Source organism: Urocampus carinirostris, chromosome 15, assembly GCF_059441175.1.
Source record: "Urocampus carinirostris isolate Australia breed hairy pipefish chromosome 15, RoL_Ucar_1.0, whole genome shotgun sequence".
Classification (NCBI taxonomy): domain Eukaryota; kingdom Metazoa; phylum Chordata; class Actinopteri; order Syngnathiformes; family Syngnathidae; genus Urocampus; species Urocampus carinirostris.
The window spans coordinates 24,284,853-24,308,685 of record NC_142363.1 but is presented as its reverse complement, the minus strand read 5'-3'; the positions used below and the strand labels follow the sequence as shown (position 1 = coordinate 24,308,685).

General features: G+C 39.0%; 2 protein-coding genes and 1 non-coding gene across 11 annotated transcripts in view; 2 read left to right on the top strand and 1 right to left on the bottom strand.

The window, feature by feature from the left end:
- sptb (spectrin, beta, erythrocytic) overlaps positions 1 to 8,076 on the top strand; it is a 65,249-nt gene extending 57,173 nt beyond the window's left edge. For all 8 annotated transcript variants that reach the window (XM_088354977.1, XM_088354979.1, XM_088354978.1 and 5 more), the window contains 3 exons: positions 4,385 to 4,558; positions 4,630 to 4,672; positions 7,496 to 8,076. In XM_088354977.1, the coding sequence (XP_088211103.1) occupies positions 4,385 to 4,558; positions 4,630 to 4,672; positions 7,496 to 7,681 (403 nt within the window). In that variant the 3' untranslated portion in view covers positions 7,682 to 8,076. The remainder of the gene's footprint in view (positions 1 to 4,384; positions 4,559 to 4,629; positions 4,673 to 7,495) is intronic.
- Positions 2,069 to 2,259, top strand: LOC148351933 (U2 spliceosomal RNA). The gene has a single exon (XR_015852983.1). It is a non-coding gene; the product is annotated as a U2 spliceosomal RNA (small nuclear RNA).
- Positions 8,077 to 9,522: 1,446 nt separating the features above from the next.
- LOC148351931 (synaptosomal-associated protein 23-like) lies at positions 9,523 to 22,570 on the bottom strand. Of its 2 annotated transcripts, none has more exons than XM_088354604.1 (8): positions 22,403 to 22,570; positions 17,516 to 17,630; positions 14,913 to 14,954; positions 14,788 to 14,836; positions 13,607 to 13,724; positions 12,051 to 12,230; positions 10,643 to 10,787; positions 9,523 to 10,122 (listed from the first exon to the last, which is right to left on the bottom strand). In XM_088354604.1, the coding sequence occupies exons 2-8, from the start codon at positions 17,570 to 17,572 to the stop codon at positions 10,060 to 10,062; spliced, it is 654 nt and encodes a 217-aa protein (XP_088210730.1). In that variant the 5' UTR covers positions 17,573 to 17,630; positions 22,403 to 22,570; the 3' UTR covers positions 9,523 to 10,059. The 2 variants fall into 2 exon arrangements, with proteins under 2 accessions (XP_088210730.1, XP_088210729.1); XM_088354603.1 differs by lacking the exon at positions 22,403 to 22,570 and adding an exon at positions 22,252 to 22,389.
- Positions 22,571 to 23,833: the final 1,263 nt, after the last annotated feature.

Genomic DNA, 23,833 nt, shown 5'->3' with positions numbered 1-23,833 from the left:
CTTTTCCCTGCCTCTTTCTCTTATTTTTTTATCTCTCTTTTTTCTTTATCTTTAATCTACTAGTGCGGCCCCCGACAGAATGTTTGTTCTATCGTGTGGCCCCCGAGTTAAAATGAGTTTGACACCCCTGCTCTATATCAACACGTTATATTGGGTATTTTTGTTTTCTATATATTTTATTGTATTATTTTTCAACACAAGGATACTGCTGGAAGTGTGAATTTCCATACGGGGATGAATAAAGTATCTCTATTCCAGGCATAGTCATGCCATTAATATATTTTTTTCCCACCATTCATGGAAAAGTGTATGTACTGCTGGGTCATGCATCCAAGGGTTAAGTATAATGCATCTTTTATGCAGTAGTAAGAAGTACCTGGTCTTCTCTTTATCACTTGGACATGTGCGCAAGGGATGGGAGAGCTAAAGATCTGTTGCATGTATCAGCATTTGTACAGGCTGTTGTGATTGTACAGGATTCTGAATTTTAGTCAGTACAGTAGATTGAGTTTGGTTTTGAGAGTTTTTGTAGGACTGCAATAACTAATCGATAAAATCATTTATTTAAAGCGTTGACATCTAATTACCTCATCGATTCATCATGTTGCGCAATTTGAGCCACTAAGCACGTTAATCAATGTAAACAAATGCATTGGACTTGCTGTGAAGTTGTAGTACCACTTTGGTCCGGCAGATATTGCCCTGTTTATCTTACCATAAAAAAAAAAGCATTGCATTACAAAATTGGCATTCAACAGTCAAACACGACAACGTTACAAGAGAACAGAAAGTGCTGCAGAAATAGACAGAATAATGTTAAAATAAATTAATAAAATATAAAAGAAAAATAATAATGACATGTTTTTCTCAACACAAGGGGGAGCCTTTTATGTATTTGGTATGTTATTTGCATATTGCGAATGTTGATTATATCCAAAGATTTAACCCCAAAAAACTATGTTGACAAGTTTTAAAAGAGGGTTTATTATTATTTTTGTAAATACATTTTGGCGAAACAAAATTTTGCGACACATTTAGAATAGAATATAACTTTATTGTCATTGTTACAAAATGGGTTAACATATTGTGACAACCAAATTGTCATTTTTGAAGTCTAAATGTACAATAATATTATCTTTGGATAAGGTGGTAGGAAAAGGGTATCTTACACATTTTGCAGGTGTATGAAATAACGTCTGCCCGAATGAGTAAATACAGGGACATACTGATGGCAGATGAAAAACAGCAATGTCATATACATGCAATAAATGTAAAGTAGATTTATAATAAACTTAAGCTTTAAGTGTTGTTCTGATATATATTCTGATTATCAATCCTTAAGACTTTGCAACAATGGTTTTTTTTTGCAATTAGTAGTCTTCTGTTCGGAAGACGCCTAGCCAATAATTACATAGTTTGCACTAAATAACGTTAATCATATTAAAGTTATATCCTCATTTAATTTAATAGCCTTCAATTTTTTTATACATGCAAGGAACCAAGTAAAGCAACAACGAATCGTTTAAAACACGGGGCACACAAAAAAAATCTAAATTTAAAACACAAATTATAAACATCGAAGCAAAAGGAAACGATGTGAGAGTAATAACGCGCTTTTAAGGCAGCCGTCTCCTGCTTGAGGGGGAGCCGGCTATAAAAGCCGTTACGTTCGCGAACGATACATACTCGTCCGGGCGACTTTGGTTTATCGACAAAACTGCTATTGTCTTTGGATTTGTAACTCATTACAATGACTTGGTTATCTTTGCAATGCTTTATTGGAAGAAAACGAATATCATGACGATTATGAAGATGAATGCATGGGATATATTTATTGCCGCTTTGCAATTGGTCGGAACTGTGCCACGTGACTGGAATGCTACGCTGTTGCATATCAGTTTGATGATTTTACCCTCGATTCGTGTTGAATGAATGGAAACAGAGTAACAGTGCTTTTGGTTAAAGCGTATTTATCCAATTTTGGTGTTAACCCGTTGCATTATGGTAAGGCCATTGGTTTAACTGATCGTGTCAGGTAACAAAGTGTGTCTCAAAACCTTTTGTGGGCATCGCTTCTCGGCCTTTTGGCTAAGATCAAGTGTAGTATCTGTTCTTATCAGTTTAATATCTGATACGTCCCCTATCCGGGGACCATATATTAAATTGATTTTTGGAACTGGGAGATGGAATAGGGGCTTGCTCCGTCCACTCCACGCATCGACCTGGTATTGCAGTACCTCCAGGAACGGTTCACCCCCTACTGGTGTTAGAGCAAATAATGATCATAGACACTGCGTCTTATATTATTACCTGCTTAAATGTGATCTAATTTGTTGTTAGGCATACGATATTGCATTCAAGGATTATTTTTCGTTTATGTTATATAGTAATTATCAGTTAGAATCCTCGTCGGACGTGATTTAAGAACTGTATAATTTCGTAACATAGGTAATCTTTGGATGGTTTGGGTACAGAGAGAATGAATGAGGAGCGAATGAAGCAAGTAAATGGAAGGAGGCCAAGAGGAAGGCCGCGATTGACGTGGATTGATGGTGTTATGAGGTCTAAATGAAGTGGAAGCTAAATGAAGTGGAAGCTAGAGCTCTTGTAGGTGATAGGAATGAGTGGAGAGGTGTAAAAAGATAGTGGGATGTCAAACTCATTTTAACCCGGTGGCCACACGATAGAACAAACATTCTGTCGGGGGCTGGACTAGTAAATTAAAGAGAAAGAAAAGAGAGATAAAGAAATAAGAGAAAGAGGGAGGGAAAAGGGAGAGAGGGTGGGACAAAGAAAAGAGAGAGGGAGAGAGCGTGAGAAACAAGATAAAAAGTCGTGAGAGAGGGGGAAAAGAAAGGGAGAGGAAGAAAGAAATCCAAAGAGAAATAGAAAGGCAGAAGGAGAGAAAAGAAAGCGCGAAGGGTAGGAAGAGGGAAAGAGAAAAGGAAGAAAGGAAGTTAGAGCAAATTAAGTTAAAAAGACACAGAGAGAGAAAGAGACAAAGAGCAACAAAGGAAGAGAAAAATAGAGACACAGAGTGTGAAAGAGAGAGAGTGGGAGAAAAGGGGTGGAAGAGAGAGAGAGAGAAAAGGAAACCCACGCAAGCACGGGGAGAACATGCAAACTCCACCCAGGAAGGTTGGTAGCTGGATTTGAACCCATGACCTCAGAACTATGCCACACACGCGCTAACCACTGCTCTGCCGTGCTGCCCTGGCATACATTTGTATTTTGGTTTATTAGTGGTCAAACACTATTTTTCGATCGATACAAAACATCTCAATATATGAATATAGGAGTAACTTCAAAATGGTCTTTTTGTAAAATCCGATTCGATTAATTGATAGACTAATCAACCTGTTCATCGATGATAAAACTAATCGGTAGTTGCAGTCCTACTCTTGTGTATGTTAATGCAACTTGTATTCATATCGACGACTGCGCTAGTGGATTAGGATTGAAAGCTGAGGATATAGTCCGCAAATGAGTGTCGTCATCGCGGCACGATGTGTGACTTCTCTGTACTGGACATTTCCCCGCTGATTTTCTTAAAATTGTCAGGGGAAAAAACTATATTATAAATTTAGCGTTTACCAAATGGTTCAAATTACTTATTTGACTACATTAAAACACAAACTTTATTCTCCTAACAATGCATGCTCTTTTCTTAATTTTAGGGTAAAAGTATTGACAAGAGACAGGCATTTTCACATGGGGCAGATTTATTTTCTTAAATTATCTATTAAGTGAATTCCATCGAATTTTGCCGAATTATTGTCGAATTAGTCTTGTCGAGCCTCCCATCTCCCGTTCTCCAATCTGACCCCCCGTCTTTCTCCCTTCCTGTCTCTCTCCGTCTTCCGTCTTTTTGACACGCCAGGGTGTCGGCCACCCCCCATTGGGCGTGCTGACTCCTCCCCTGGGCGTGCTGACTCCTCCTCCCATGGGCGCGCCGCCGCCTCGCCAAAGGGCGCCGCCATGTCTAAAGGACTCACACCAGCAAAGCTTATCAGCCTTTTCCCGCGTCAGCAATCACAAGAATTCATTTATCCAAAGACGTCTGATGCATTCCAGACAGCCTAACCTTCTAATGTACCTTGAAGAAAAACAGTCAGTGAATCTCTCTACTGCATCAACAAATGTTATTTTTATTATATTAAATCCCTTATAGTCAAATAAATAAAATAAAAAATCCTTCAAAATGTACAAAATGGAAGTTCATTTTTATGGCTCTTTAAGCCTGAAGCTTAAAATCCAGGGCAGCTTATACAAAAACAAGGTTGAGTCCCGTTCTTAAATTTGCACACGCTGCAGGCTCATTAATCCGGGATTCACAATTGATTAGTTTTTTTGAGGGTCCTCTATTTATTGTCTTATGTTGTAGGTCGTGGAACAACTTGTACTGCGTCCTTCGACCCGGTCAGCTGTGGAGCTACAAAGACGCTAAAAGTTTTGGGCAGGGGGCTACATTTCACGGCGAGGAGCCGCTGCCTTTGGCCAACGCCAGCTGGGAGGTGATGCTCAACTACAAGAAGAAAAAGCACGTCGGCAAACTCAGGTGAGTCGAACCCCCGCACAACTACTCTGTGTGTGTTTGTTGTTGAAGATTATTTTATTTATTTTTTTCAGTCTTGAAGATGGAAGTGAATACTTGATACAGTGTAGAGACGAGGTGAGTTCTGAGATCGATTGCAATTCATTCAGTCAAAAATGAAAGGTGTTTGGTAAGCCACACATATTTTAGCAAGGGCTCACCAATGTACAGACGCTCCCCTACTTACGACCGTTCGAGTTACGAAAAACGGTAGATACGAACATTTCCGGACATTGCTCTTAAATTCGATTTTGTATTGTGTATTGTATTTATTTATTCAGGCAGTATAAACCATAAACATGATATATACAAGAAATCATTTGACACGCGAACTCTCAATAATGATAATATAATAGATTTAAAAGAATAAAAATAATAGAGTAAAAAAGATATTGTAGTGTATAATACTAGGTAATTATATAAAATAGTTTAAAAAGAAAGAATATGTAAATAACGAGACTAGAGTAGAATAGGTCGGAGGAATGCCGCTGGCATAATACTATACATAATAACCTAATCAATTCCCGAATAGCGGAAGGGTAAAAACTCTCTTTAAGACGTGTAGTCTGGCTCAAAACGGAGCGAAGATGGCGACCTGACGGCAGGTAATCAGAGTACCTGCGAGCAGGGTGACTGGGATCGTCCACAATTTTTAGTGTCTGTTTTCTCGTTTGTTCAATGTAAATACTGTGCAGGGACGGGAGGCCAGTACCTATTATTTCCTCTGCCGTCCTCACTACTGATTCCATCTTTGACAATTCTTTCTGATTGACGCGACCAAACTGTGGTTGACCTAGTTAAAACGGATTCAATGATAAAACGATAAAAATTGACTAGAATGGATTGACGGACTCTGAATGATTTGAGTTGACGAAGGAAGTAGAGCCTTTGTCTGGCTGACTTTGGAATATCAATAGCATTGACAGTCCATGTGAGGTCAGCTGACAAGTACCGTATTTTCCGCACTATAGGGCGCACCGGGTTATAAGGCGCAACCCCAACAAATAATTTTTGGTCCTATATCTTCCATAGATAAGGCGCACCGGATTATAAGGCGCTACAATGGTAACGTCGACAAAACAGTCAGATGATTCAGTCAAACTGATTACCCCCTTAACATTCCCAAAGCTTGCAAAGAAGCAAATACGTGTCGTAGACACGTGCGGATGCGGTGTCCGTACGATGTCACTCAAATGCGTCATTTCAAATATCATTCGGAAGGTTGAAGTCTCGGGATTCAAGAAATGCCAAACATTTCTATGTTTCTATTTTCTTTTTCGCTCACAACTTTACTGTGCATATGACAATAAACACTTGGAATTGATTTTAATTCACTCAACTCATCACAGCAACATCAAGATCGTTCTAAAACAAGATACCGGGAAAATATAAAGCCGCATAACTCACCTAAGTTCTCACGTTCAATAATGATACGCACTCATGATCTTCTTACAACCGTGAGTGAAGTAAATCCAGGAGAGTAGAATATTTACAGACTAATGAAACATGTTTCTTTATGGAGTACTTTAGCAAGCTTGCTACGCCATTGCTAAACTCGGCCGATTGCAGGGTTTGTTTTGGCCATCTAGCCAATCCGAGGCTCCGAATAACTTCAGCCAATAGTGATCGATTCAAATGATGATTGACACATTGGTTAGCCAATGAAACGCCGGTATATAAATCCTAGCATACACCGCGGACTACTCCACGTTCGGGGTAAAATCGAGTCGGCGGCTGTTGCGTAAGTTGCGAGACCTTGCGAATTTAATATTGAGCCATATATAAGGCGCACTGTGTTATAAGGCGCATGGTCAGCTTTTGAAAAAAATTAAGACTTTTAGGTGCGCCTTATAGTGCGGAAAATACGATAAGTACCCAGAAACTTGAATGAATGGACCAGTTCGACCTCACTACCATTAATTGACAGTGGCACATGAGGGGGAGGCTTAGTACGTAAACCCATTATCTCCTTAGTTTTACCTTCATTCAATAACAGATTACTCTCATGACACCAGGTGGAAAGTGAATCAATTTCTGCTAGCTATTCAGTTTCGTCTCCATTTGAAATAAAGCCAGAAACCGTGGTGTCGTCTGCATATTTAGCGAATAGTGAATGGTCAGAATTGGGTTGACAATCATGAGTAAATAGGGAAAACAAAGTTGGAGACAATGGACAGCCCTGAGACGTACCAGTGTTGAGGACAATAGAACATGAATATTTCTCACCAATGCAACGGACTGTTCTCTATTGAGAAGGAAATCTAAAATCCAATTTGATAATAAAACGGGAAAATTGAGGTCATGAAGAAGTTTAAAATGCAATTTAGAAGGAATGATGGTGTTAAAAGCCGAATTAAAACCCTAACGTATGAATTCCTATGCTCAAGATGACTTAGAATCTCATGAATCCAAATTGAAAGGGCATCATCTACTCTTCAATTAGCACGATACGCGAATTAGTACAGATCTAGATTCGATGGTAGAAAGGACTTCATGAATTTCAATACCATCTTCTCGAAAGTTTTCATGATCACGGACGTGAGTGCTACGGGTCTATAATTGTTCAAACATAAGACATTGTTCTTCGGGACCGGTACACTTGTAGCGCGCTTCCAACACGAGGGTACAGTAGCTGAATTGAATTTTGTGTGGCAAAGATACTGTATAAGATGTTAAAATTGGTTTTAAACTATTGGTTTAAATGAATAGGAGGTGGATTTTAACCAGTGGATTATTTAAAATCAGTTCATTTGAATTTAAAGAATGATCAATGTTTTTCTTTCTCATATCCAATTCCCCTTTAAGCTACAGAATTGCTATTCTGAACGTGAGTTTGAAGTCATTTGACTTTGAAATCCCCCACATCCTTGACACACGTTTTGATTTTTCGCACGTTTTCAGGAGGAGCTGCAACGCTTGAGCAAGGCCATGCCGAGGGCCCTGAGCAATCCGTTTGAGGAAGATCGGGGCCCGTCAGGGGCCAGGAGCCAAAGTCTGCCCCCGCCGGCCCCATCCCCATCCTCGTCCTCACCTGGAACCCTTGCCAAAAAGGACAAAAAGTTTGGTCGCTTCGTCAAGAAAAAGTGAGAAGGAAACCGACCTTCGGCGTCACCACGGTAACCTGCCTCTGACGCCTCGTCCAATCAGTGAAGGGATTCACCCCCCCCCCCCTCCGAAAATCAACATGGGTTCTTTTTGTCCAAGTCGACACAGTTTAGCAAGTCTCTCTTTTGAACGTAAGCACAGAAGGCCCTTTTCACACTCAACCTAAGAATGATTCGTACGCTCGCTTTGGCCGCACGTATGACACATTTGTTTTGGTGACTCACACGATGGTCGTGAACCTATACTGTGCTAACCTATCGGAGACGCTTTGTAAATGTAGCCATCGGGGTTGTCGTGACGACACGACACTCGAAACAGTTGTCTGTTACATGAATTGAAGTTTTTGGGCTGGAAAATAAAGTGACAACATTCAAATACCTGGAATCTCTTTGTCGGATGTGCGCCGGAGGAATCGGACATTCCCGGATCAGCTCGTTGCTCTTCTTGTAACATGCCAATCAAACCTATCATTAGCAGAATGAAGTTGAATGTAGAGATTCTTATGGCAGTCTTTAACAGCCCAGAAGGGGGCAGTCTTGAGACACTGCTGCATGACAAATAGGTTTTGTCAATGGTTCTGGATGGGAGGCAAACGACTCCACTTTGACTAATGTTCACTTTTCAATGAGTTCTTTTTAATGTCACACAATATGGACTTATGTTTTTTGTCACTACTCAAAATGGGGGGAGGTTATTACCAGAGGATTATGCTGGTCAAGTACACATTTTGTGATGTTTGCGTGTTACCGGAATGAAAAACTGCGTTGTAGTTGTGGGTTGTTCGTGAACAAAAGGGATTCCTTCGAAACGCGCTCTTTCTGCCCATTTTTGTGTCTTTCTCCAGTGTTCTTCTTTTCTTTCTCTCTCCATCTTTATCTTTTCGCCTCACTCTCCTTCCCCATCACTCTAAAGGCGCTTAGGACCGGTCTATATGAAGGACGTCAAATCCTGTAACCAAAAGTATTATAATTTGGTAACAATCCATTTTCAATATTAATTTGGTTCATAATTTTTTCATCGTTATTGGTAATATTACTTTAACAAAAGTCTGAAGAATGAGGTTTTGAATCTGTTTCATGGTCAATTTCCAGCATTTTTATGGACTTTCAAAGGAAAATGTTCAATTTCTCCAGTACCGTTTAAAGAAGCAATCCAGTGTGAATCTTGTATTTAGCAGATCCGCCAATATATGTGCGATTTATATATAATTTCTTTTCAACACATGATTTTTAGATCTCAAGTAATTTAAGAATATATTTGCGAGTCTGAACAATAAGTGTGTATATATTTTTAGACAAATATCTTCCCTTCAGATGACAGTTGCTTACATTTCCAGTTGCAAGAAATCCTTCCCGTTACAATTTACCACAAGGAAAAGCTCCCTTCATTTTATTGCATTGTCCACAATTGCTGCATAATCCTGGCACTGACACACGTTTCATAGTGCCCCATTTAGGTGTAACATGCACCTCTCCTATTGGGCGCGACCCGTAGGGAGCAATGTCGCTTTATAGGACAATGCCATACAAACTAATGCCAGCTACCGTTAATCCCGAGGGAAGAAATGCAATAGCAAAGCAAAGGCACCAGAGAGCTGCGCCGGCGCCATTTTTAAGCAGAGTTGTTGATAAAAACGGCAACAATTCCAAGCATTTACGAGCACTTCACCTATATTCAAGCGTTTAAGGATTTCTGGCACCCGTACAAACAGAACCATTTGTCAGTCGAAAGAGCTGGCTTTTTCCAGTGAGTCGAGCAGAAAGAGCCAGTTGTCTAAAGATTCCCCATCACGGTTGGTGGACAAAATGAAAAAGATGGCATCCTTACCTGGAATAGCTTTATTTCGGAATACAAACAATTGAACAATTTTGGGTGGTCCAAGTGCGGCATATCGCCAGTCACTTGCGCTGCCGACTGAACATATTTACAGGAGGGGGAGAGCAGCCTTGCACTGATCACAAAACTGAGGAGGGGCAATTCAGTTCCAAATGAAGCATATTACGCATTAAATAGATTCTAAAATATCATGGGCAAGATTTCATTCACAGCTCTGCTTGAAAGAAGACTTAAATATATGCATCGACAATAATTACATGCTGACCAAGGAGAACACAGAAGGCATTTTTTTTTTTTCTACATATCATCGCCCAAAATAAAAATCCCTGATACATTGTTGCCATTTATAAAAAAACAGCCACTTTCTAAAGCAATTGTCCAACTATTGGGTGCTTTGAGTTTGCGTGTTCTTGCGTGGCTGCGATTAGGTGTTTATAATAAGCTGCTTATTTTTTCATTTTTATTTTAGAAAACCAAAGCTCTCATTGATCCGGTCCAGTTTCTATGCTGGCACAAGCTGCTTCTTAATTGATAAGTTTGGTGGCTCTCGTGTTGGCTTCGTCAATGCGCACTTTGTTCATATCCGCCTGCAAGAAAACAAAAACAGGTTGTTAGTCGTTTTCATTCGACTTTTTTTTCCCATTCTCTAACATTTGTTTCTGGCAATAAGAGTAAAAATAGTGTGATAAGATGAAACAGAATTGTCTGTTATCTGAATCACTGGTAGTCTATAGATATTTTGGCGCTCTCACGGCCGTAACCTGGGTTTGATTCCCGTTAAACACATCTAGGTCTGCGACATTTTCCGAGTAATCAATCATTAGATCAATAAAAACAGTAGCTCTTATGGTAGTCAGGTGGGCCCTATAGTCCGGTGCCCCTTATACAAGAGAAATCAATGACAAATGACAATTGTTTGAGAGTCAGTTTTATAATTTGTTGTGCCTTTCTTATTTTCATGTTTTTACTTGAGGTACTGAGGTGTTTGAACGCATTACCATAGGTCTCTATCCCCCCTGACAATTTCATTTTTTGATCCTCACCTCAGAGCAGTTTAACGTCGGATACCAAGGGTCTACTACAAAGCTGAAACAACTCATTTATTACCTTGTCCGTGATTCTGTCAATCTGCTTGTTCTGTTTGTCGATTTCGGTACCCATGTCCATCGCCATTGACTTGAGGTTCCCGATAATGCCGCCCACGGCGTTCAGGTTGTCCTCCATCTCGTCCTCACGGGCGTCGTTAGTTATCCTGTCACGGTAAGAAAACTGAAATGAAATTCTCATTTTGATACATCTATTTTGTTTTTGAATATTGGACTCGTGTAAAGAAGACTTCATCGTATGCCAGTTCTCTTTTTTGACTTTTAGAGCGCACTGTTGTTGGTCGTTTTGATTTATTACACCATTGTCCTCATAGGCCATTTATGTGGCAGTTCTTTGATATCCACACCCCTTAGGGCTGATCCGTTTTTTGTAACCTTTAAAATTGAATAAAAAGAGAGTGGTCAGGGGAAGGCTTTAGAACGTGGATGGAATAGCCTTATCTGGAGGCTTCTCTTCCAGTCCTCCTTGCAAGATCAAAATCCAGTGATGTTTTCTCTCCTTATTTTTAGTGTCTACTCAGTTTAAACTTAACACTTTTGCGCATCCCAGTTCCCAATAGCGCTGCACGATTAAGAGAAATCTAATCGATAATGCGATATGACATAGTGCAATTGTGTAATCGTGAGAATGTTTTTTTTTCCCAAGGATTTATAGTTCTATGGGTTTTTTTTCCCCTAGCCACAAAAAAAAAATGGTTGCGCGATGCGTCATCTGGTTTGAAAACGAATTCATAAATTAAACCGGTCTCAGAGAAAAGTCAGAAGAGCGCAAAGAAATGGTGATGACCAGCACGCGCTTTGTGGATCAATGGGTTCCGGAAGCTACTGATGCAGCGTCAGGAAATAAAGCAATAGCGAAACGGCAGGCCTGCTGCTACAGCTAAGCTTACAACTCTCACAAGTTACCCTTGCCGAGCCTGGCTAGTCACCAACGCCAGATCAATTACCCATGAAACAAATTATCTGGAGCTACAACTCGTGGGAAAACGCTACGTTTGTGACTTTGGTATTTTATCATTGCAGGGACTTTCTTGTAGTCGGTGTTACTTGGTGCTAGGGTGCAGCTAGCCAGCCGCTCTCCAAATCGCTTTCTTACACTGAAAGGAGAAGTTGTCCAATTTCGTTACACAGTTGTATAATAACAATATAGACCATTTATTCAACTGCAATTCTGTTTTTATTTGTAGATTTATAGTTGTCATTTTGTTACAGTCGTATACTCTGTCGGTAAGAACGCCATCTGGAGGTAAGTTTGTATGTTACCATCATTAAAAAAAAAAAAACCCTAGCACAGAAAATGCACTTTTCTTTAAAAATCCAAATTGCATCAAATTTGCAATACAGGTGTGAAAAATAGCAAGTATTTCCCCAATATTGTGCAGCCATACTTCCCAACATGCAAGTTTTACCTCTTGACATAAGGACCAGAAGGGGGCGGCTGTGCGTGGACTTGACCGGCCTGCCCGTTGCGAACCGCACCGGGTTGCTTGGACACAACTTTGGAGCCGTCACCGTTACTTTCAGAGTCCAGCCCTCCGCCGACACCCCACGTACGCTTGTAGCGAGAGTCGTTCTCAATAGACGTCACCCTTGAAGGGAAAGAAAATGAGTCGGTGCCTGCAAAGAAGGATGTCGAACGCACGCAAGGAAAACCCAACTTCCCTACCTCATCTTTTGGTAATCGTCAACCAATCCTCGACTTTGTGCGAGGGCGTTTTGGGAAGAGGAGTTGAAATAGTTATGAGTTTGTGTTTAAAACACCCGCGTTCAAGGAAGAACCGAGTTTATGGGTCACCTACTAATTTGGTATTGGTTTAATGCAGGTGTGGGCAAACGTTTTGTGTCGCACGCGTCATTGGGATAATTATTTTGGCCAAGGAGCAGGAACAAAGGACAAAATGATTTACCGTAAATTCCGGACTACAGAGCAAAATTACAAGTCGCATGCGCAAATTGGGTGGGGGTGCTTTGTTTGAGGGGTCTAAAAAGTAAAGGAAGTTAATTATTTTCTATTAAATATGTGCACATACATCAGGATTAAGCTGACTAAGGCTACAATGATGACACAAAAAACTCAGTTCCAAATTCCATAAATCTCTACTCTATCACTTTGTCATGTGTGCAAGGGATGGGAGAGCTTAAAATCAGTTGCATGACTCAGCATGTGTACAGGGTGTTGTGATTGTACAGGCTTCTGAGTTTGAGTTTTGTTTTTACAAATGTTTTGTTGCACTGCTGTGTAAATGTCAATTTCATTAATATTGACTGCTTTACTGGACATTTTCCCGCTGTTATTTATAAATGCAAGAAATAGACCTAAACGAGTACTTTTATGGCTTTTTAGACTGTGGCTTGGAATGTGGAGCGACTTGTACAAAAAGAAAATTGAATTTCTATCTTAGTTTTGCTCAAGTTTTGATCAGGTGTGCTCTGTAGTCCAGAGTTTTTGTATGGTTTAATGCAGGAGTTTTTTACGCACAAACTTTTGACTATCACGTGTCCTTTTTGGAACACAGACCCCACGAGAAACAAGAGATTACTGTATATTTTTCAAATTAATCACTATATAATTGTAATTAATGGCAAAACAAACAAACAAAAAACTCTTATTTGTCTCCAACGTGGTGCCTGTGGACACCAGGTAACTCTCCAAGATCACCTGAGTACCCCGCACACAAGTTCCGAAAATACTTCTCCAGTGATGGGTCAATGCAATTGTCTAAACTTGATTTCTAACTGAAACAATGTTTTAGTAAGTGACTTAAACTTCTTATAACTAAAACTTGCGAATAACACAGTAATAAAAAGTTTTTTAAAAAATTCATATCAAAATGGTAGTCCTTTAACACCAATGAGTAACAAAAAATACATAGATCTCAGCTTTAAAGGTTGGTGACACCTTTTTTTACCCAATTAAGCGGAGAAATTCTTGTGTCGTGACAACATTTGACAGCAGGGGGCGTACCTGTTGCACGGGCAGATGCAAAGGCCGCAGCACTTAGAGAGGTCTGACAGGTTCTTCTCGGCCAGCCTCATGTCCTGGTTGATCTGGTCCATGCCATCCTCCACACGATTCAGCTGTTCTGAAAGAGAAGCACAAGTCTAAGTGCGCAACATCCAGCAAAGAACAAGCGGACGTATTAAAGAAAAAAATGCATTAGGGCTTCAACTAATGACTATTTTTATAGTAAAGATTAGTCGAGTATTCAAGAAATAATTGTTATTTTCTTAAATTTAGCACGAAGTTTATGTGGAAAATTATTATAAACACAAGAAAAGGTGGTATAATGAAAGATAAATATTTTATTGAACATACTACACATTTTTACAAAAAATAAACATTTAGGCACAGTGCTTGTCTGTAGGGACATAAATCCATTATTAAAACCATCTACAAGTGAGATTAATTTATATTTTTTTGTCACTGGAAACAAAGTACAGGCTTATCAGCAGCAGTAAAATAGTATAATAAACAAATATGTGGACTTTGTGAAGTAGTAGTGAGTTTCTGACAAAAGGACGTAACGATTCTCAACTGTCTGATATCAAGCGGTTCATACAACAGATGTTTGTCATTTTTAGCGTTTTCAATGTTTTTGTCACTATTCAAAATGGGGGGAGGCAATGTTTGTTCTTCTGACTGGATGCATTTAATTTCAAATACATTCGTCAGGCACAGAGTGGCATAACGCTTGAGCTTAAATGTAAAATGTATGTCTTCTAAACCGTATTGGCTTGAATGTTACCTGAATCTTACAGAGGCGAGTCAGACTCATTTCCTTCAACTATCCGACTGTTCTCTTTGAATGTTTGTGCATCACCGAAGTGCCATGATGCGCAAGGTCTGTTTTGCAACCTGCAAGTATTCTTTTTATACGCAGTATCCAGGCTAAAATTCACCCAAACCTTTTGGTACAGTGGGTTTTGGTACGCATACTTGATATTAAAGCAGTCATTTCTGTAAGTTACCGGTCCAGACAGAGAAGTTATTGCTCATGAGCGACTCTCAGTAGAGATCATAATCATGTATGCCGCCTCACTCTTTAGTAACCTTGTGTGACGACAATAGTCAAGAATGGAATTCTTATGGACTATTTCGATTGGCGATTTCTGAATAATCATTGCAGCCCTAAAATGCATACACACCTCCTTGCTGGTCCAGCATCACCATCGTTTTGATGCCAGTGTCTTTGCTCTGCAAAATAAGTGTTAATTCCCTTTTGATTGTTTCAGAAACACTCAACAATGCTGAGGCCGGCGGCTTGTTTTACCTCCTCCGCCATCTGCAGCATACGGCGGGTGCTTTCCAACGACTACAGAAAAAAAATAAAACATATTGTTATTTCTTATTTCAATGACATATCCGAAAGGGGCACAGCCCACACATTTGCCAAGTGACAAAACTTCAAAGTGGGAAATAGAAAACAAAGGGCATTTGCTCCAAGAGATTATGACTTTTTTTAAACGACAAAACATTTTGTATTCCACTTTGTTTGCAATTTGTTAGTTTCTGACCTCCACTGAGCAGAAGGCGACACATCAGCCAAGGCGACAGCAGAAGAAGAGAGGAAAAATATTACATCATACAACACGCACACAAAAGTTGAGAGCACAAATCATCAGGGTAAAAAAGTAAGAGCCTTTAAAAGCTGTCATGTTGAACCGCCCTCGAGCACACTTGCATTATTATAATTACAAAGTAAATCCTATTGTCTAACTACATAAACAGCGCATACTAGTTATCATTAATAGGGCTGCAACAAACTGATCATTTTGTTGTTCAATGAATCTATTATTTTGTCTTTTAACTATGACTAGCTTTAAAACCTGACAAAAAAAGTACATTTTGAAAAATAAAAAAAGTTCTCATCTTATGGTTTCCCCCCAAAACATGTTATTGATTATTGTCCAAAGCAAGCTTGTCACCCACTAAAATCGTTTACCCGCATAATAATCATTTTAAATATATCAAATAAGATGAAGGATTATTCTTTGGTGGAGGACAATAAAGCCGAAATTCTGATAATGAATCCATCCAATCTGTTTTTTAATAAATAGCTGACGGTAGTAAAATCCATTAGTAATTTTTAATTGATTATTTGCTACACCTCTAGTTTTTGTTTCTATGTCAAAGGCAAATTGTAGTTTTTGAATTTTGCCACACAGGAGCAACTATACAAGTCTGCATTCACTTTAATAATAAAGTTGGATAAACGTTTCTTCCCCAGGGCCATCACCACCCTAGACAAGGAGGTATAACCTGTATATATAAGTATATATCTTCCTAGTTGCAAAAAAAGAAAAGTAAAAATATCAACTTATTTGTAAGTTTGTGTTGCTGGTAAATGTTATTACACGACTTTGCATTGCACTATTGTTATGAAGCACTATTTTTTTTTGTTACGCTATTATTTCATATTAGGACAGGCTCCAGGCACAACTTTGTGAATATTTTTGCCGATTCATTCTGATATTCCATTATCACCTTTTTAGTATTTTTTTAGTCTCCATTACGTGCTTATCCTTGAGTGTCATGTCTAATCTTGTTGCAAACACAGTTCACTACATTGTTATCAATGACAATGAAGAAAGTTCAATTCAAATCATGAAAGATTTTCTATATGGTGTACACGTTAGGGCTATTTATTCAACAGTAGTGTCATCCATCATTTGGTGCAGGGGTTAGCTTTGAAAATGTTTGCAACTATATATCTAATATCGTTGTTGATGCAATTTTTGTAAATGCAGGAAAACCAACTGGTTAAACAAAATGTTGCAACAGACAAAAATGTTTTGACTGTATTGACACATGTGACAACCATGCCTAACAGGATTTTGTAAATATTCATCATTGCTGAAAGCGTCCGTTTGCAATAGGGCAGTAACCAATGATAATTTTAATAGTCAAATCTTCTCCAACTTTTGAAACGATTAGTTGAATAATAAAGATTTTTTTCCTGAACTCAGTCACAAGTTGATTTATTTATGAAGAAAATAATTAAAAAGCACAAGAAACACTGGTACAAAAAAAACATTCTGCAAATTTGTATAAAATTAAATAAAAATCTAAAACTATTTATGTGTAGTGCTTTGTCGGTAGAAACATAAACCCACTGTTATCTCCATTTTTTTTGGGACAGGCAAATAAAAATACATTAAAAGCAAGTAAACATGAGTTATTCCTGTCAACCTAGAACAGGCTCATGATTAAATATGTGCATTTTGTGAAGTACATTTAGTGGTCAACTGCACAGTCTAACAAAACAACTTGACGCGCTCAACAGTTTGAAATCAAACGGTTTGAAGTATGTTTTTGAGACTGCATGCATTGAATTCCAAATATGTTTGTCAGACAGAGTCTAGTATAATGCTCATAATCTCTTTTATTGCGAAATGTACTCGCACAATGTCTAAAAACATGTCATCAAAACCGTATTGGCTCGAATACTACTCAAATCTCAGCGAGGCGAGTCAGACTCGTGCTTCTCAAATGTTCGTGCGTCACTGATCTACCGCCATGATACGCACAGTCTGCTTTGCAAACTTTGAATGTTGTCTTTTTATCCGCCTTATCCGGGCTAACACTCGTCAAATTTAGAATTTTGGTACGCATACTTAATGCTGATGCCGCCAGTTATGTATTTATGTTACCCCCCTCAAAACAGAGACGCTATTCGCTAACGCGCATGTGCGACTCCCAGCAGAGATTATCATTTAAGAAGCCCTCTGTTGGAAAAATGTGACGAGCAACAATCCATTGTCGACCATTTCTATTTTTGCGACGATGTTGACTAATCGTTGAAGCCCTCGTTTGCAGTCATCGTTTTTTTTTCGTACAAGAACAAGCTGCTTTCTTCCTATAGGCGGATTTTACCTCGTCAGTCACTTGGTTAGCCTTAGCGACGATCTGCTCCACTGTCATGTCGTCCATGTTGCTGTTGTCCAGTTTGGACGCTCCCCCCGTGGTTCTGAGCTCGATAGTCTGCGGCCTGGCAGAAATGCGGCAGAGTTAGAACACCAAGATTCAACACATAGAAATAAATAACAATGTTTCCTCAAGTACAGGAGTTAGAAACCTATGGCTCGCAAGCCAGATATTGCACTTTTCATGAGAACATATGGCTAGAAGAAAATGCTACCCGTGCAAATTTCCTCTGTAGTGTTCCAAATTCTGATAATCTCAAAGTCAAGATTGGTGCGTGCATAGCCTAAGCAATGCTGATAATATAAGGTGTCACACCAACACACCCTGTTTTGGCTGCATGTTGCTAAGGAGTCCTTAATATGGAAGCTCATTTAATAATGTATGTTCACTGTTGAGACACTCTATAAGAAAACCCACAGAACCAAGTGACACACAGTGAAATGAAATGCACATAAACATGAGATTTGAGCCAGTTTAGAAGTTTTGATGAATTTAGTCTTAAAATCTATGGTATGGTTGTCTCGCTCTCCCCCCCAATTTAGGTCGTCCATTTTTGTATCACATGATCTACACGCTTGTACAGTGGGACCTCTACTTGAGAATTGATTTAGTCCTGGGAGGAGCTTTGTAACCTAAAACATTTGTAAGTACAGTGTTTTGTGATAAAAATGGTTCAACGATGTGCCAGGGGCATTGGTAACGTTGATCAGAGGTATCAAGAACAATTGGTAGGGGTGAGGTTGGTCTCTTTTCGTCAAACAAAAAATAATTTGGAGAAGTGTTTGAAGTAGATAAAGGCATGCTGTCGCCCTCACGTTTAACTCAACGTGAAGATGGTTGATGGGAACCGAAACAAAGTTATTTGTTCTACAGTAAGCCTTGTATTTATTAAACTGAAGTTTAAGCTGCTGTTGGGTTGTTTATAACACAGCACCCTACCAGCCTCACAGCATGACATGTAGCGCCTCCCTGCCACGTTAGTTTGGAATATTACCTTGAAATTAAAGCCTGGACACGCCTTAAACATTTCCCGAATGGGTTTGATCAGTCATAGGTAATGAACTTATAAATTAGGCTACAAAAACAGCCTAAAAAACTTTGCTTCTTTTACAGCATTAGATGTGCCAAGAAATAAGAGTGAGGTTATATATCTAAACCTCATTAAGGTCTGTTAGAAGGGAAAACAAAGTGTATATACCCTGCTTTACATTTGCAATTAGTCAGTCAGAGCTGACAAATCTGAATCAATTTCTATGTGAAGTTGGTATGGGGCTGATGACTTTCTCATAGATGGCCAACATTACAAGGTTATTAGCATCTTTGAACACCTCGATGCTATGAATATACCTATATAATAATTGAGACCCTTTTCTACAGTCTTTTAAGAAGTGTTCATCATAAGGTAGAAATTATACGGCTTTGCTATCAGGAATAGCGAAAAAAAGAGACATTTGCTGTTGTTTCGGCCAGCCCATTTGCTCCGCGCGTGATACATGGATTCAGTAACTATGGTGGGCGTGGCTTGGCACTCTTTGTCGGATCTGGAATTGGTTCTTAAGCCTGGCAGGCTTTTATGCTCATTTTTGCAAACAAGGTGTTCAGTCACAAGACTTAATGCTGACACTTGCATAGAAATATTTTAACCATGTATTTATGAGGTAAAAACAACACCAGCATGCTAGCAGATGTGTCAAAATGGTACAAATGGCATGCTTTTACAAGGAAACTATTTTCATATAACAAATTTACACAACAAAATGTCAATGCTGTTACCATCCACAAATCAATCTACATCCGCGCAGTTGTTCTAATCAGTAAACATTGGCTTTTAATTCTTGTTTCATAATCCCACTCTTACTTTTTGATTCACAAAAACGATCACATTTGCATTTTTGGGTCATTATGCGTACTGAACAACTTGGTTAGACTCAAAGGTACGTTACCAGCCTTTGATTTTGGGCTTCAAGTTCCAAAGCGAGAAATTTTAGTACAAGAAAATAGGTCAAATGCTTTCATTCGTGTTGCTTTAAATGCTCGTGCGCTTCGGAAAAGCCAACTTCAAACATTCCTCTCGTGTCCGATTTCCTTACTTTAATGTTTATGTCATTACAAGGCATCTTTAATGTTTGGGGTTTTAGGATCTCTGTGCCGTTAATATTACATCCTCTCAGGGCTTGGGCCTTTATTTTTTTATGATTTTCAGTCGTGTGAGTTATTCCTGCATCGCTGTGGTTAAGCGCCGTTATGATGCGACTCAGGCTGATTGTGACGGTTGAAATACATTTGTGTACATCTAAAAAGAAATCAAACCAGATCAGCAAGACCCGACTTTCTCCCCCTGAGGATGCTGACGCTTTTCCCCTCAACTCTTAAAGCAGTGCAACAGTTGGCGCATTTTGGCGTGCAATTGCAAAAAAAAAAAAAAAAAAAACTGCAAAAGGAATTCTTCCGTAGTGTAATGCGCTTCCACTTCCTTTGCAAATATTTCCTTTGGACTCAAAAGCTGCAGCAATGGCACTCTCAATTAAAGTTGAAAAAAAGAAGAGAGGATATAGGAGCATCTGCTAGACTGGATGATTTATAAATGTTCACACAACCCATTTCCTGAAAGTAGTCGGGCAAAATTATATTAAATCAATTCATTCTTTAACAGCTACGGAAAGCCATGTAATATTTTCATACTTTATTAGGCATAATGGATGGTTTATTTTACATTCTAGTGGCCATTTAGCGAACAAAAAGTGGAAAAAACTGGTGAATTGCTTACCAATAAATGTTATTTGAAGAAAACTATAATTGAAATTTAAAGCCATTTATTTGCAAGTGACTGTCATTTTTGGTTAGGGAAGCTCCTTTAATGTTTTAATGTCAATATCAACTACAAATAGCAATTTCTCGAAATTGGATAGAAAGGAAAAAAGGCTTAAAAATATCGACGGAATTATTGTAGGTAATGTTAAATTAATGGGAATCGATTTGAAATGACTTAAAGGGAATGGAAATATTGCAGCAATAAATTTAGATTCATCAAATAATGGAAACATTGTTGAAGATTAACTACACTGGACTCATTGGGAAATGTGGAGCACATTGTAAAGCGCTTTGGGAAGTCATTGACTTAAAAAGCGCTATATAAATGCAGATCATTTCATTTCATTAATGGATTGGAGTAAAGCATCAAAAATGGGGTAAGGAGTCAAGAATAAAAAAGATAAAATCAGGCTGAATAATTTAGTATTGGATTGAATCAAATGAAAATGGTTAAAAGAATAGCTTTTGAATAAGCAAATAAAGATAGAAATGGCTTATATAATTTGAATATATAAAATTGCACATATTGATTGAAATTGCACTGCTTGGTTTGTTGGTTGGATCCCTTAACTACTAGTGTCGTAGGGGCACTATTTCCTGTGGTGTATTTTGGGCAAATGCAGCCTGGTGGCGCCCATCACTCTACAGGCAAAGATGTTTCCACCAGGTCTCGAACCGACGACCTTTCCAGTGTTGGGCCAGTGTGCTAACCACTGCATTACGGATGGAAACATGATATCGCACTATTAGTTGATTATCTGAAATATAATTTGTTGACCAACTTAGAACCTTGCGCCAAAAAAAAAGCTTTCAATGGAAACCCGAATTAGGCCCAAAAAAAAATCTCAACAGACGAAAACACCCACATCAACTAATCAACCAAAAGCGAGTGAGAGTACAAAAATGGGTGCAAATGAGCACAACATGGGTGTGTGATTTTATACAAGACATCCTAAGGTTGGTTTGAATCATTTTTCATTTATATAGCTTTAAAAATAACATATTTCTTTAATAATACATGTTCAAAAGACTCTGGCGGGGACGTTAGACCCTAGAGGCCCACCAGATATATTCAAAGATATGGGAAACACCGTTATAAATATTTTTAGGTACGTCTATCAGTTTTTCACATGACGCTTCATAAAATACCATGCAAACTAATGCAGCTTATGTTAATCCCAAGGGAAGAAGAAATGCAATGGCCAAATCACCGGAAAGCAGGGTCAGCATCATGTTAAATTTTACTTTTATTCAACTGTCAACTACTTTAAGCATTTAAAAGCACTTTGTCAAAAATTCAAGTAATTTTCAAACCTTGAAGACACCACGTTAAAATCCAAGCATTTGAGGATTTCAAGCACCCGTACGAACCCTGTCCCTCGCTACCAAGTTCTGGTTCTTCTGCCCAAACCTGTTCTTCCGGGTAAGTCATGCTGCAGTAAACAATGACGTCATTGTCTCACAGTGATGGCCTACACATTTCCAGTATCTGTTATCACGTTATGTTTTATTTAGAGTCATTTTGAGGGGGAGTACAATTAAAAGAAGGCAAAGGGAGAAATAACAAAGATAATACACACAATAAGATAACATGACTTTTACTTTAAGACTAGGAAACTAAGCGAGAACACGTGTACTAGCTTGATTTTTAACGGGAAAATAAAACTTTAAATTTACAGCAGCTGTCAATTAACACAATTGATAATCTCGCTGCTAAAATGTTCTCGCGAGAGAAATTAAAACAACTTAACAAGTGACGATAACGTGAATGAAAGACACGCTAGTTTCTTAACATAAAATACGACATAAAGCCTCGAAGTTTAAACACAAAGAACCCTCAAAAGTAAAAAATGTTTCTTTTTAAAGTGACTTACATTGTGCTTATAGAGTAGCGGTCAACAACCGGCAGGAAGTCGCCCCTTGGAGCCGACCAGGAGCTAGGCGGCTAAAGCTAGTTCCGCTTTCCCCTCACGCCGCCACCCAAACAAAACAATACCGACAAAAGATGATTTTTTTCGTACTTACCGTCAAGCCCTCCCACGCGTGGAAGTTTTCGAGGCGGCGACTCCTCCTTGAGTCAGAAATGTGAACTTGGCGAGAGCAAATAACTTCGGGATTCCTTCACTACTTTTTCCTCGGTCACGCGCACGAAGTTGAGTCAATGTGCGGTAGTAATGTGTAGTTCGTGGAAGAAAGGGCTTTTGATGCCGGCTCTCTAAAGTGAAAGACGAGAGCTAAAATTCCAATTTATTAGGATTTGACTCCCTTCGAAATGCTCTGTCTCTCTTTCTCTCAATCTCCCCTTTCTCTCTCACTCCTTGTTTTTCTTACTCTGTTTAGCCCTACCCCTCTCCCTCTCTTTCCCTTTGTCTCCCTTCATCTATTTCTCTCACCCTTCCCTCCATTTCTCATTTTCTTCCTCTCTCCCTTTCTATCTTTCTTGCTTTCTTTCTCTCCTTCTCCCTTTCTCTCATTATCTCCTCTATTTATCTCTCTTCCCCTGTCTCTCTCTTTTTCTCCCCCCCCTATCTCTTCTTTTATCTGGCTTACTCTCTTTTTTTCTCTCTTTCTCTCTCTCCCCCTCTCTCTATCTCTTTATTCCTCTATCACTATCTCACACACTCATCTTATCTATTTTGTTATCTATTACCCTCTCTTTTCCTCTGTTTCTCCATCTTTCCCTTTCTCTTTGTATTTATCTCATTCTTTCTATCTTTTTATCCCTGGCTCACTTGCTCTTTCTCTCTTTTATTCTTTTTCTCTCCTTTTCATTCTCTCTCTTTCTTTCTTCGTTGTTCTTTCTCTCTGTCTGTGTGTGTGTGTGTGTCTCTCTCTCTCTCTATCTCTATTTATCTTTATCTCAACGTCTCTGTCTTTTCCTCTCCCCCTTTCTCTCGGTCCCACTTGTTGTCTTTATCTCGATTTAATTTCTCTCTCTCCCTCTCTCTCTCTCTCTCTCTCTCTCTCTCTCTCTCTCTCTCTCTCTCTCTCTCTTTCTCTCTTTATCTTAATCTCAATGTCTCTGTCTCTCTCTCTCTCTCTCTCTCTCTCTCTTTGTCCCTATTGTTGTTTTATATCTTTCCCTTTCTCTCTCTTTTCTTTAAATAAAAAAAGAACTAAATGGGAGCACGAAGCGCCGACAATCTCCAGTGAGCCTAGTCAAAAAAGCCGGTTCTCTAACAAGAGCCGAAATTCCCATAACTACAAGGTGCGCGCCTGTTGCTGGGTGGTGGTGCCTTCAGGGAGATCCGAAGTAAATTGACACCGACGGTAGAATGGTAGCTTGTTGATTTGAATTGAATACTATTAGTAAAACATTAGTCGGTAGAATGGTATACTATTAGTATTAAGAAAGAAATAATTTAAGTCAACATCAGCCCTTTGAAACTCTTTGTGATTAAGGGCTATACAAATAAACATGACTTAACTTGACTCATGTACTCAACAAGTACTGAA

Coding starts and splice junctions, on each gene's coding strand:
- LOC148351931 (XM_088354603.1), bottom strand. Junction 10,788..12,050: donor TCTGGTCCTTATGTCAAGAG/GTAAAACTTGCA, acceptor TTACCGTGACAG/GATAACTAACGACGCCCGTG. Junction 10,123..10,642: donor TTGACAGAATCACGGACAAG/GTAATAAATGAG, acceptor GTTTTCTTGCAG/GCGGATATGAACAAAGTGCG.